The 15,289-nt window shown below is 40.2% G+C and overlaps 1 protein-coding gene across 1 annotated transcript in view; it reads left to right on the plus strand.

Annotated features, from left to right (window-relative positions):
- The window catches only part of MAN1A2 (mannosidase alpha class 1A member 2), a 143,887-nt gene extending 136,935 nt beyond the window's left edge, over positions 1-6,952 (plus strand). Inside the window, exons 12-13 of the mRNA XM_021396810.1 lie at positions 1,142-1,257; positions 4,263-6,952. Of these exons, the coding sequence (XP_021252485.1) occupies positions 1,142-1,257; positions 4,263-4,395 (249 nt within the window). The 3' untranslated portion in view covers positions 4,396-6,952. The remainder of the gene's footprint in view (positions 1-1,141; positions 1,258-4,262) is intronic.

A 15,289-nucleotide genomic window follows, 5' to 3' on the forward strand; every position in this document is an offset into this window, starting at 1 on the left:
AGCAAGTAGTTCTATAAAATGCATGTGCATTATTTCTTCAGAAGTCAACCAAACAATTCATTTTTTCCTTTTTTTTTTTCTCCCTTTGGCTGCCATGCAATAGCCAGCATAACTTGTGATGTGTAAGAACATGCAAAGAGATTGTCTGAAGTATGATACTCTTGGGTTAGACATACAACTTTATCTCCAGGCTGTAGAAAGAACTTAGTCAACCTATATCTCAAAGTGTGAATAGTCACAGTATAGTCCTGGACTGCAGCAGTAACCAGATCAGAAAAGAATTCATACAAATGATTTCTTACATGCTCAAATCCCAACAAAAAAGGAAATGTTTCCATCCAAAACTACAGGAAACTTCAGTTAAGATAAGGAAATACAGCATGAATTACACTTGCCAAGAAACAAAGAAAATCCAGGCCTAGAGCTATGTGGAGAGAAGCTTCATGCAAATTAATGGGCCAAGTCATAGATTACTGAAGTTCAGGTAGCTGTATTCAGTAGTTGGTAATGATGGATAGCCTGAGCCAAGCAGTTTCCTTCATCACTCTGTCTTTTCTGACCCATGAGAATTTGTTAAAAGAGCAGGTATCTGCTGAGGACGCACCACCAAAACAGTGGGGAAGCACAAATAATCTGTGATTAATTTCATTGTCATAGCTTTGGGGCTGGTTTTAGTGGCTGATATTCTGGCATGCCATAAGGTTATGTGTGTTGAACCACATGATGAGTGTAAGGAGGTGCTCTGCACTACTGATGCATTCTTCCCAGTCTCCGCCTCTTCCAGCATGATTTTTGCAGTACTGTGTTGGAGCTGATTAGCAGGGTGGTTTGTGAATCCAGAATCCATTGGCCCCTCTCTGCATGGAATGCTGATTGGTTTAAAGTATTCTTCCCCAAAATACTTTTTTCTAGCTTCCAGTGGTTTGCCAAATGTTTTTAGTAGCCTTGGAAGGATTTTACTTTTGTATGCGTTCAGTCTTCATTTATTTACTTATTTTCCCAATCCACAACATCATCTGACATGACTAAATTACACGGAGTGGAAAGAACTTCCTCCTTTGTTGATCAGACCTGTTATTTCAGTGTTTTCGAGTTTTATTTTACAATTGAATTTTTTTTTCTTTTACCTCCCTTTTTGCAGGCAATTGACAAGTATTGCCGAGTCAGTGGTGGCTTCTCTGGTGTCAAGGATGTCTATTCCTCGTCTCCTACATATGATGACGTACAGCAGAGCTTCTTCCTTGCTGAAACATTGAAGTAAGCTGTTTTCACTCTTGCCTATTCCTGTAAAAGCTAGCATGTAGTTCTACAAGAATATGTTGACTAAACAAATAATCTGTCGTCATTCCCAGGGTGGTTTGGTCTTTCTTTTTTTTCCCGGCTTTTGGGTCCAAGGTCAGCCTATTTTCACAGAAGAAAATACAAGTAGAATTTTCAATACAAGAAGCTTATGCTGAGGGAGTGTTCATTTTTAAGACTTCAGTTTGATTTGTAGCATCACAATAGAGGAAAGGTATCTCCGTTATAGGAAATACCCATTGCAAAAGACATTTTTAGATGCACTGACTTGACATATTTTATACAAGCGTGTGCTATACTCTGCTACTGTAGAACCTGTTTCTCCTGCGTGTGCCACTGCAAAGGAGTAAGTGAGGAAAAATATCCTCTGTACTGTTGAATTATTTTTTTTGTATTTCTCCTACTTTCTAGAATGCTTTTTGTTGGAAGCAAGAATATCAGGCATATTTTATAATGTTTTATGTACTTCAGATTTTAGAATATTTAAAATATTTTTTAATTCTATTGAGTCAGCAGGACACCTTCAGTCAGTTATGCAGAGGTTAATGCACTCTATTTAGTTCAAGGTAAAGTGTAGAAAGTTTCAATAACAAAAAAACCCTATTCTGTACTATGCTAGAATATTCAACAGCCTTTAACTTATGGAGTTGTTGCTTACAATAAGAAATATGTGTAAAGGTAAGAATATGTCATGGAGACTTCTATTAAGAGATTAGCTTTTAGGTCTGAGCCAGCTTATCATAACTACTCAGCAATTACTGATGCGAACTTGCTGTCAGGAGCACTCTTTAGTCTCACAGTTGTGATCACACTGGGGTTTCGCCCTTGAAGCAGTGTCTCCAAGCTGTGTTAATTTCTTGGCAGTCACATCAGTAACCAGTTACAGTCAGGACCAAGTTACCAAGTAACTTGGTAATGCAGTTCTAGCATTGAAATCTACCAATGTTTAATGTAGGGTATCTCCCTGAAATCTTGTGAATTGTCTACTTTTGGAAGAAAAGTGCCTGAGCTGGCTATATTCCCTACTCCTTTTTCACCCCTGCATAACAGTTTGCAGAACACTGGTTATTTCCCTGGACAGAAACCACTTTGGCAGTATGAATGTGAATGAGGCCAGAGATGCTATTAGGAGACTGTTGTCTCTGCTGATGTATCCATGCCGCTTTCTGCCAACATTTGATGGAAGGAATAGTACATATGTTGGTGCACAAAGGTGTCAGCAGTGAGGACTCATTAAAGTGGCCTTTCTGTCTTTACAACTCAGTGATATGAAGAACAATTAAAAAAAAAGTAATAATTTGTCAGCCTAGCATGGCATGTAGGTTTTTCATAGTGAAATGGTTATTTTTAGGTTTTAGCTACAATTTCTGTCTGAAAAGACTTGTTTGGGCTATTGGGAACTCAAAATGCATAGGGAGAAAATAGATCCTGCCAGTGGCAGCGCTGATGCAAACTTGAGGCACCATGACATGTTTCACTTGTGTGAAAGGACTCCAAGTTCATCACATCTGAGGGAAGGATATGGCCATTGTGTCCTGCAGCTGAGTAATCCTTACCAGACTCCTCTAAACAGTCACAATACTTTGTTTCCACGTATTATCATTACAAAAAAAAGTCAGCCACTGCTGCCTCTTTTGTCATTTTTGTTAATTATATTTCATTTACTCCTTTGAATTAATTTTCTGCAGCCTAAAAGCTATACTCCCAAAGAGAGAGGCAACAATTTCAAACAAGTCCTGCTAGATACACAGTACTTTTCGTGGAGCTGATTTTTTGTCATCCATCTACCTATAAAAGCCAAATCAGAGAGAGAATGAAGTCTGCTTCTTTGGGACTTCTGTGGTGACAGGATTGACCTTTCAAATATTGTCAGAATCCTGTCTAGATCTTTAATCACAAGGAGATCTGAAAGTTCACTGATGTGTCACTCAGTAACTAGATGTGCTGAAGGACAAGCAGTGACACATTATTGTAGACAGTGGGAATACCAGCATCTGATTTATAATGAATACAGAACAATGTGAGCTGGCATTCTCAGTGTGACAGAGCCCACTAATGGGAGTGACAACTCTTCCTTGTCCTGTGCTGCAAGACCTGACATTGGCTGAATAGCAGGAAATCAGGCTGAAGCAGAAATGGAGAGGTCCTATATCCCAGCGATGTTAAGCTTAGCTTGCATGTACACAATCAGGTTTTCTGGAAGAAGGGAACTGTCTTTGGAATTTTAGCAGTTGAGTTTGGAAGCCTTTACAAAGATCCCTGCCACCAGTATCCTACAAAGGATAGCATAGCCACATTCAAAATTGTGTATTAAGGAAAAGGAAACAAGAAATAATCTTTACACGTATGTCCAGAAATGTCCTTAACATCTTTACATGCTTTATTTGCACTGCGTTGCTTTTTAATGTACAACATCTATGAATCCTCTCTGCACAGCACATTGGCAGATCTCCTCCCACCAGAAGCTGATGATGACTGCCCAGCATGGTGATGACAATTCAGATATCTGGCATGGCTTAGTGGCTTCTTTTGTGCCTCCTCTAAATACTTGATTTTATTTGAATGGAATAGTCATTTCCACGTGGGTTTGCTCCATTGAAATCAATTTTTTGCCTACTTCTGCTCTGCACCCCTGCCACCAAAATCCTTGTACTTGACATCTTGATGTTTGTATTATATTATGAGCCTTGGAAAGGAGTCTTGAAAAACAGAAGTTACTTGGAAAAATTAAAATGCTGTCTTTGTAACAAATTTTTCATTGCAGGACTTGACTGTGATAAAAATGACTCTTCAGATCATTATAATTGGGAAAGTTGTATGAGTGCTATAAAAAGATTGAAAGCAAGTAACTTGTTTATAGCTTTAGCTGCTGACTGGTGGGGCATGCAGCAGCTATGGTGCCCCATCATGTCTGTTGCTTAACTTTAATACCCACCATTTTTCTTCTCTGTATTGATATCTAGGTATTTGTATCTGCTTTTCTCCAACGATGACCTTCTCCCGTTAGACAACTGGGTTTTTAACACAGAAGCTCATCCCCTGCCTGTTTTACATTTAGCAAACACCACACTTTCAGGAAATCCTGCTTATCGATAAAATCAGCTCTAAGAAGAGGAAGAGAGACTTTTCAGCTCCGTTTTGTTTACATGGACCACTTGAGACTTTAAGCAGGAGAGGAGACGGACACTTGATAAATCTTGACCTGTGAGTCAAGTGCAGGCGTGAGAAACAAAGCTCTTCAATATATAGTTAAGTAAAACTGAAACAAAGTTCTGTTTTATAAATGACCAAAACACGAGTGTGGTATTTGCAGGACGGAGACTTCAAGTGCTTTGAACCCTAGCAAGAAATGGAATCTGCTGTCTAATATAAACGCAGCACCGTGAGGAAGAGGAGGCTTTCCCATTTAGGGACAGGAACTTGCAGCTGCTGCTGTTGGCTGTTGCAAGGGACAGCACACCGGTCATCTCTTCAGATCGGGTGGGTTCCAAATACTTTGGTTTTTTTTCTTTTTATTTTTGTTTGATGATGGCATGAACAAAGCAACCACAAAAAGCAACATCACTGCACCAGCAGCATCAGGATTTGAATTTTTTTCTGTACCTGTCTGAATTTCCTAAGGAGCATCAGTTTGCCCAGACTGGCAGCCATTCCTGGGGCCTTCAAACTATTTAAACTATAAAAACTATTGCTTTCTCATTTTCTCTTTTCAAGGCAATGTTGAAAGTTCTCTGTTGCATGCTCACACTCAAAAAGCAATTAATAAGCATTTGGTTTGTAGTTCACTGTCAGCAACAAAGGCTTACCACATTTCGCAAGTTGCGGTTAGAGTGTGGAGCACAACACTGGGGTGGGCTAAGAGCCTAAGCTTTCCTTCTTCACAAATCCTGTCACGTGGAAAGCCCACATTCTCTTATTTTTCTTGTTTCTTCTAGCCAAATTTACAGAGATAAAAACATGAGAAAATCAGTCTCGTGATTTATATAGCAAGGTATAGTATGTGACATTTAAAAATGTTCGCCTTCAGCTAAGCAGCCGGAGTTTGTTGTTTTATGTTTTTTCCACACAATCTGGATTTTTCCTAAAAATTAATTTCACTCTTTGGATAATATTCACAGAACCTTATTTGCAGGTCTGAAATCCTGACTTATTATATTTCTGTGTATGACAGAAGCCAAAAACTGCCTTTGATTTAGTCTAGAAAACTCCTTTCCATTTGGGTGACCTGCAACAGTGTAAAGCCAACATGATCATCTGTGGAAACAACATCTCCTACACGAGTGGAAAAAGAAACTGCAGATTGTCTTTAATTACTTGACAAGGAATTAGATGCCTGTTTCCTTTTTTTTTTTTTTTTTTTTCCTTGAGTACTCCAAGGCTGGAGTAGTTCAAGTACTGTGAAATTAGACTGGACAGTATCAGTTAAGTGGAGTCTGCTTTAGTCTTCACCATTTTTGCTAAAAGAAATTTAGCCTTTTTGAATATCTCTTCATTGATCGATTATTTTTTTTTAGTGTTGTTCCGGAGTCCTTACAGCTCACATAATTCTTTTTACTCCCCTTTTTAGCTCTCACTTCCTTTTGCCATTGTGACTGGCGTTTGTGCTGAAAAAGAGCTGAGGTGCTTCTTTCCCTCCTAATTTGCGCAGGTTGAATCTTCCAAAAATTCTGATTGTCTTTTCAAACTCAAGTGAGTGGAAGAATTCTCTTTAGTGAACTGCAGCAGTGCAGCACCATGTCTAAAGGGACTGAGAACTATTTCTCCCCCTCAAAAATGTTTATATATGAAGTTTCATATATAAAAACCTTTTCCCTATATCACATTATAATATGTCTGACTGTGCATTAAAGTAGGATTTCCCATAATATTTTCCTTCACTCCTCCTTGACAGTAATTTACACAGCATTTTTTCCTAGGTCATGTGATCATTTCTATCAGATTCTTTCCTCCAGACTGTTACTTTAGTTTAAGAGGAGGAAGACATAGACCTTGGAAAACAATCCAGTCCCAACATTTTTGCCTTAATACCAATTATTTAGTTACTCTAATTTACGGCAGTATCTTAAAAATAATTTCAGAGCTGATAAAGTAATTGATGTAGTAAATAATACCACTTCAAGCAATTATTCATTTAAAGTGAGAGGTATCTTAGTAAATGGTTTCTTCTTACCGGTCCCACATGAATTAATTTCTCCTAGATATCTCTAGGGACCAAGGAGAAATAAGAAAAGTAGATTCCTCTGTTTAGAGAAAAAAAAAAAAAAGAGAGAAAAGACACTTTCCATCCCAGGCCATCATCATGCACCTCCTGATAAATGCAGATGTAGAATGACTGCCAGTCTGTTCAGAGACAAAATTCTGTCAGAGTCCCAGAAACAGCAAATTACTTACCACTTATCTTCTTATCTTATAATATTTCTTATTACTGGATGCTCTGCCACACCCCTTATGTGAATTAAAGAGTTATTATTCAAATTAATTCCTCCATGAATCCCAGTGGGTTAATTCACTGCCACAAGAATGCTTGAATTGGGGACCTAAGCCATTTCATGTTATGGGATGGTATTTTTCTCAAAGCAGATATACAGTACTGCTATTTCTTCTTTGTGTAGACAAACAGCAGGTACCAAATAAAGGACATTTGTTTCTTGTTTTCCTGTTAGCCCAAAGTTTGTCAGTTTCTACTCCAGCACTCTTTAAAAGACAAACTTTCCTTTGCCTTCAGAAGCTACAGATCTCCATAGTCTGTTCAAAATAATGTGTTTTATGGACTGACTGACCGCTGTGTCACTCATGAATCTCTCACACTTAGAGCAAGCTTAAAGTGTGGAGGTGATGAGTTTTCAGTGAGGCATGTGTAGTCACCAAGCATGGATATGGAAACTTCTGTCTGAAGTGACATGCCCTCAGTCAGAGTCCTTCACAAAGAAGTAGGTTTTGATCTGCATAATGGAGTTATGTGTGCCCCCGGTTCAGAGGGTTTTCCCTCTGGGTATATAAGGTATAGTTAGAGTATTACCACTTCCATTCTGTTGCTGCTGTCTTACATACTTTAATAAAGACAGAGTGTAAAGTTAAGCACAAAATGACTTTCTAGTCCTAGTTGTTTCTGAGTCTTGCACTGTATTCTCTAACAAAACAATCCTCATTTTCTTTAGGTAGCTGTCCCATTTTAGCAATTTCTGCAATACCTTCTCCTCTTACGGGATGAAGTAAAGGGCAGAAAATCATGTACATTTTTGGCACACTGGATTTGGGCAAGAGCCTGGAAATCCCAGAGTTGTCTATATCCTGTTTGCATGCAGTCAAAACAAGGATGTTGAGTTCTTTTCTTAATCCAAGACACAAACTTGCCTATCGGTCAGGATCTGCATTTTTTCCTAATACTTTACAGCCTGACAGAAGCCAAATTTATGCACTGGCCACCTTGGAGCTGTGTGTGTCCTGCAGTCCAGAAGTCAGCGTCTTAGCCTTGTCCTCTAACTAAGAACAAAACCCTTGAGTGATATACTGGGTGTTCCTTTTGCTGCACAATGTGGTCCTTAAAATGGAATGCTTAAAAAGAATACGCAAGATTCTGAGTACCCTGGAGTAAAGAGAAAAGCAGATAGTGTAGTTCCCTGTGGCATTCACGCCCTTTGAGGCTTCTTTAGCTCCCTACTCCAAATTTACAAATGACCATCTTGTACATTTCAGTCACTGAGATACTCTCACCTGGAATTCTACAAGATTTGAATGTCCAGTATCTGGAGTTTTGAAAAGTGAAAGCAATTACATGCTCCCTGTAATACCATCCTGTAAGATTAAAAGTATATGTTTCACTGATTTATGACTAAGCTGTATCGGGCTGTCCTCAACAATACTCTCTTCTGTCCTTGGGGAAATGTATGATATTGCAAACCTTCATAATGTGACTCTTCCTAGTTTAAATGGAGAAGTGGGTAATAGCATTAACGTTGAAAGGATCAACAATGTAATTTAGCACCTGCAGAAAATGACGAGGCAGCTTGCATCTCAGGGCTGTAGTAACAGGTTTTTGGCAAATTGAGCCTGTTACATGCATTAATAAGTAGTCCATGTTTTTAAGGGGACAAATTACAAACAGGCTTCTTGTTACCAGTGAAAAATGTAAGCAAGCTTGTCATCCACATTGTAGTTCAGAGATACGTTTAGCCTAAGCCTTCCCTCTCTTGCTCCTTGAATTCTGAGAAACAGTCTTCTGACTCGAGGGCTTGGGTTGCCATACAAAGAGGAAGCCAAAGCTCTGTTGCAAGTTCTGTGCATACAGCTGTAGCAGAGATGATGAGCACTAGCTGCTTCGGCTGTCAGCCCATTCTAACAAACTGCTCTGTAATTGCCTGGAAAAGCTGGGAATCGCCGAAATCGAAGGAGACAGCCTGGCTCGTTACAGTGAATTGTTGCCTTTAATCCTAATTGCTTGGTGGAAGTTGGTTTTGCATTCTGCCTTTATTCTTGCTTTGTTTGAAACTGACAGATTATTTTTCCTCCAAAATAATAAAAGGGCAAGAGTCTATCTTCTGATGTGGAAACCTTCTGGCTGCCTCTGACCTGGAATCCTGCATATGTACTTTTTACAGATTAAAAATAATATTGTATATAAAAAAAGAAAAAAAAAAGATTGAATAAAGAATGTCTTTAAGTGAAAAAGGTGGTTTTGTGTCATTTGCCTCCACTAGCAACATCCTGTAGCACTGGACTGTGAAACCGATCCCATTTCAGAAGCTTGTTGGTGTTGCAACTTTTCATTCCTCTGCAGCTCTGCTGGGGACTTTGTCACCTTAAGCATGTATCAAGACCTACTACTATATTAAGTATTAATTAGAAGAATTAAACCTGTGTACCCCTTGCTTGCTTTGAACAGGTCATTGTAGTGCTCAAGTGTTTCTCAAAATGTAACTAAATGTACAACATCTTGAGGCTACTTCTGTGTGCCATTGTGGAAGCCACCAAATCTCACAAAACTTTGAGCTTCCTACCTTTTTGTTACATTTGAATCACGAAAATATTCAAGATTCTTAGTGATTAGGGCAAAAGACACGGGCAGATGAGCAGTGCCACTAAATAATCTTTATTTGGCTGAAAACCTTGCCTTTCATGATAACAAATAGCCAGTGAATCAGCAGTTAACTCTGTCCATTCCTCCTTATGTTTAAAGGAAGAAGATCTTAATTGTATGAATGTTGTTTGTGGGGAAATGAGTATGAAGGAAATCTGCTCCAAGTGACTATTTTCCCCCTGTACCTTTTAATTCACCGGAACTGCCAGTAAATAACCAAACTTAATTTCTGATTCACGTTAACTGTAGATAATCCCCACTGTCTGACATCACCCGTACTGCTCATGTGCAGGACCTTGTTTTCACAGTGTGCCATGGCTGCCATCCTGTGCATCCTGTTCAGTGCTCTGTACCCAGTACACCGCCTTCACAAGGTGCTTCTGACTCAGCATTGACCTCCTTCACTACTGTGTCAAATTACATCCAAGGCACCGTAACTCAGTCTGTGGCGCACAGTCTGAGCCACTGAGCCCTAATTTTGCCTCTTTCTCTAGTAGTAACAAGCTCTCTAGCCGTTCCGATACCACTTCTGCAAATGCCAAAGGCATTTTTACTGTACTTGTGGCTCTTCTAACAGGATCCTGTCCTTTGTGGTTGCACTGCATTGCGTCTGCCACTTCAGTAGCAAAGTGCTTCATCCCTTTGCTTCTGCCTCTTCTGAAACACTGTCTTTGCACCTCCCCTATCCTCAAAGCAAACTTCTCTCTTTCATTTCTCCTTCAGCTCTCTGCCAGCATATCACCCTACCCTCTTCCTTGTAGTCTGATTGTGTGTGCTCCTTCCTGGAGACCACGTGCTTTGCCTTTCCTATGCATATTAATTGGCTGTATTTTAAAATCCTGACATTAATACATAATGGGTTATTTTTAGCCTTCATCTTGGAGCTCTGGGAGTTCAGTTCTCTCCGTGCAAAGCCATGGATGTGCTGTGTGCCCTGGAAAAGAAAGGTACTCTTACTTGTGCCAGTTGAGATGTATGATGTTGAAGGTTTGCAGTAGTGTGCTCTGCTTTTTTAAGTTGAAGAACAGGAGATTTTTGGTGAAAATACTTGAGGCTGAGCAAACTCCCATGTGAAATGGTTTGAGGAGAGCATTTGTTCATACAACCAAACTCCTCACAGGTAAGAATTCAGGTAAGAGAGTGGGGAGGAAGAAGAAAAACACCACGTGTCATTGTGTTAACGACAGTTTCACTGTTTTCTTTCTTGCATGGTTTCCGTTATACAAGTAGCGACAGGCAACAGGCACGTCTATTAGGATGCAAACCAGAAAGAATGAATTGCTGCCTAAGAAAATAGTATGATGTGTTGAAACTGGGATCACGTAGAAGTTCCGTGTGAATTACATTACTTTTTGTACTGTATAGTGCTGCATCTTGATGAACTTGGGTATGACTTTGAACAATAGAGCTACCCAGTGAAAAGGAAACTGGATAGCAAAGGTGTAATGAAGTAGAAAATGGAGAAGGAAACTTCTAGGTGTATTAGTGCACTTCTCTGAATGCTGGTATTAGGATAAATCTTGTGTAATGGCAAGAATTTGTTTACCATAGGAGAAAGTTAGGAGTAATTGTCAATGAAGAGAATGAAGAATCAAATGAACTTGAGGCCTAGAATAGCAGAGGGCTGAAGAAATTCAAAAAGTCAAATGCAAACTTATTCTTCCATGATCTACAAAGAAAACTTTTCGCTGTAACTCGGGATGTTGTTGGTCTGACATCATTAACAGTGAGGAAGACCTGAATGTACATTCAGCTGTTATTATTCTGTTATTATTCTGATCATCAGTGCAAGGTGAAAAAAAGCAAGTGAAAGTAAATGAATGGCTGTGCTGGGTCAAATCTGAGGTCTGCCTAATATCTCGTCTTGGCACTAAGAGCAAATTCCTAGGGAAGAGCAGAAAACAGTATGGATTGATACCTCGCCAGTGGACCCTAAAATGATCTGCGCCTGCCTGAGCCACAGCTGGTGTCCTTGTATTTAGTAGCTCCTGATATTGTGGTGAGGTTATTCATAGGAGTTAGTCCAGTCCCTTATTGAATTCATGGAAACTGTTAGAGTGCAGAGCAAGTTCTGCCAAAGAGCCTCTCCTATGTAAAGCTGGCATGCATCAAAGGGGTATTTCTGATGAAGTTTGAGAAGTATCGCTATTGTACAAAGCCTGATGAAGATCTGAGATACAGTGTATTGTTCTGACTGTCCACATTTAAAAGTATCTGTCTTCGTGGAACAGGTACGAGATAGGAGTATTTAGGAGTTTGTGTCAAGAGAGGTGAGAAGAGTTTAAGTTGGCAAAATGGGGATAACTGCTGTCCACAACACATCACATGGCTGATCATCTTGGGGGGTTAAAAAAACACACAAATTGATACATGGAATATCTGCATGAACCAGAAAATTGAATAGGATTTCTGATGATTTCTGATGACATCCCAGGATTAGAAAACTTGTTGATCTGCTGAAGAAAAACATGATGCAGTGTGCTTGCCTGCAATTTTTGCGACCTGAGTCAAGGATATAGGAGGTCTCTACCTGCCCTACATTCTGAGGTCCTTTGGGAGCTTTGTATCTGGGGCTCAATTTACAGAAGCCCTTTCCTTTGTTTTATCATGTTTCCAGTTCTGTACAAGTGTAAAATGCCATTATATTAGAAAAGCAGCCTTTCTTTTCTATGTGGGTGGGAGTAATTGGTTCACATTTGCTGTGTTGGTTGGATAATGATGAATAGAAAATAAAAAATACTTGCTACTGAGTTTTCTAACGTGGCTTTCCATTAAGCTCTCACTGCTGGATTTGCCATCAGGAAAGGTTTGCAGTGTATTGAAACCCAGTGCTATCAACACAGGACACCAATCTCTTTTACGTAAAGATTTGTTGTCACACAATGAACAAGGAATATGGTGCTAAATAGAAAAGAGTGGCACAGTACAGAATGATATACTTCTCCACAGTGGAGTCCTTTCTGCAGCAATTATTGCACAGCACAACAGGATAAGATCATCTGTATCCAAATGCCCTCCAAGGTAATGTCTGTTGCATGCATTTATATTCTTTTTTTGCTCCTATTTGTACCTCTGGATTTCTGTTATGAGCTCATTCTGTCCTTTATTTGGTTGCATATCTCATTATCACTTGAGGTGCTTTATGTCTATGGATTATTTCTGTATTAATTACTTTTTACATCAAGGGGTTATCCTGACAGTTGCCTGACATCTTTGCAAGCAGTGTCTTGGATCTGCGCATAGTTATGCATAACAGAGTTACACATTTTGCTTACTTGAGCTCAGCAAATCATTTCAAATCATTTCAAAGAAGGAATACATTATTGTTGGTGGTGTGCTTACATCTCAGAACCAGCGTTACTTAGGCAACCAATGATATCAAACTATAACCTGCTAAAACCTTATCCCAATCTTCTGTAAACTTAGACATTATATTCTTACTTGTGTCACAGCAAGGCTAGGTTTTCACTCATTTTTTGTATCCGAAATGATAATTTCCTCCAGGAAAAAGAATAAATAAAAATCTTTGAACACTACCAGTCACCAGTCTGTAGGATCATCTGCTTTCCTGGGATGCAGATTCAATGGGTTCAATGACAAAGAGAAAAATGTACTGCCACATCTAGGAGACACTGTTACACTGATTTTTCATTAACTTAAATAATGCACAAATACTGTTTTCCCAGGTGTGGTCTAAGGAGATGTTTCTGTACGCCGTCTCTGGTTTCCTGCAGTTCCTGCTCATCCTATTTCTTAATAGAGCAAAGATCTGGGGGGAAAATGTCAGCCTCTTCACTGAGCAAGCTGCATAACCCTGCAGATGTTCCCTCTGGACTGGTTATACTCAGGGCAAGATGCTTGTTAGCAGCACCAGGAGGATGCTTAGGGCCTAAGTTTGTGGTTTTCCCCTGCAGTAAAAATTTCTCTGCCAGCTTGATCAGTTTGGAAAGGGTGTTGATGTGGCTGGGCTTATCTGCTGCTGGTACCACCTTGCTCAGCTCTGCTCACTGCCATATTCTGTATTCAAAACACATCCAGGATAGTCAGCCTATCTGAGTCAGGCCACAAGAAATGTGAGATTACCTCTAAATAATGTGTGAAGTGTGTTTTATTTTTCCACATCTTCGGGGTTTGTTTTCATCATTTGTCTAGTTTATCATTTGCATAGTTTAATATTTCAAAGCCCTTCCTTTCCCTTTAGTTCCAGAATGATGAAAAGCATCCTTAAAAATGAAAGGACATGAAAATTTGGCAGATGTCCCAACCTGGCAAAGCTTCCAGAACTTGATACCAGCATCATAAAATAATCAGAAGTGGGAACTGCTGCTTTAATCTTACCCCGAGCACTGCTACAAATGCTCAAGTAAGGACAACTTATTTTTGGAAAGAAAACTTAGTAAACTTAGTTACAGATAGACAAGGATCTATTTTCCCAAGACACATCAGGCGATTACTCCTGTTGCCTGCTGTGGTTCAAATGCTCAGTTTGCAACACCCTGTTTTTCCTGGAGTGGCTCATGGTAACCAAGGACAAATCACAACACTGAATAACACGACATCCAAGTAAAATGTGCTGCAATATAATTGTGAGCCCCACAGTTGGTTGTGGGTTCTTACACTGTTCTTTACATGTATACTTTTATTTTTCCCCTCCCAAATGAATAATGAATGGGGTTCATACACTTAGCCTCGAGTTGTGGGTTTATCCCTGCGGACAGCTGGACTCATTGGCCTGCTCATGTGCCCTTCTCACCTCCTGCACACCTCAGTCTGTTCACTGGAGAGGCACGGTGAGAAACAATGAAGGACTTGATGCTTTGCGAGCACTGCTCGGCCACAACTAAAAGACTGGTGTGTTATCAGCATTGGCCTGATCACAAATCTAAAGCACTGCACTACACGAGCTGCTATGAAGAAAATGAACCCCCTCCCAGCTTAACCCAGTGCACTCCATCACCTCCAGTTCTTCCACCACTCACTGCAGGAGTGCTGGAGGAAGAAGCGAGGAACTTGTCAGGTTTGGTTTGTGGGGTTTTGTTTGCTTTAGATTCTGTACTCCATATCTGTTTCTGCAGAGAGGTTTGGCAGATTCTTGCAGACTCTCTCAGTTGTGCTTTAGTTGTTCTGTCATCACAGCTAAATATAGCTTTACTCTCATTTGAGCAATCTTCAGAGAGTGAACCAGAGACATCCGAATGTTAAACAAGCGTGCTGTCTCACAGACACAGGAAGTCTTGGCATGGCCTGTCTGGGAAGGGGGGTGATCAGAAGCACAGTGCACAGCAGAACTGCTAGCGATGGTTGTGCCGTGATCTCTGTCTGTGGAGCAGAGGCCTGGCCTGGCCAGCACTGTGTTTAGACTGGCCTTGCACAGGCTTTTTCTTGAAATAGCTGCATCAAGCCATTCAACAAAAGCTACACTGTGAAATTTTGATCTGCAAGAGGGGTTGCAAAGCACCCAAGAACATCAGCAGGACAGGAGGTGAGATGTAGCCAGGAGGGCAAGGGAGGTTGTTGTCCCCCCTCTGCTCCACTTTTGTCAGACCTCACCTACAGCACTGCTTTCAGCCTTGGGATGACAGCATGAAAAAGATGTGAAACTGTTTGAAGGGAGTCGAGAGAAGGCCAAGAAGTTGTTTAGAGGGCTGGAGCACCTCTCCTGTGAAGAAAGTCTGAGAGAGCTGGGGTTATTTAGCTTAGAGAAGAGAAGGATCTGGAGAGACCTCATTGTGGCCTTCTAGGACCTACAGGAAAGATGGGGAGGGACTCACTATTAGAGTGTAGTGACAGGACAGGGGTAATTTTTTTCTTTTTTTTTTAACTAAAGGAAGGTAGGTTTCAATTAGATATTATGAAGAAATTTTTCACTCTTGGGCAGTGAGACACTGGCACAGGCTGCTCAGAGAAGATGTG

This window comes from Numida meleagris, chromosome 1, assembly GCF_002078875.1.
Source record: "Numida meleagris isolate 19003 breed g44 Domestic line chromosome 1, NumMel1.0, whole genome shotgun sequence".
In the NCBI taxonomy this organism is placed as follows: Eukaryota; Metazoa; Chordata; class Aves; order Galliformes; family Numididae; genus Numida; species Numida meleagris.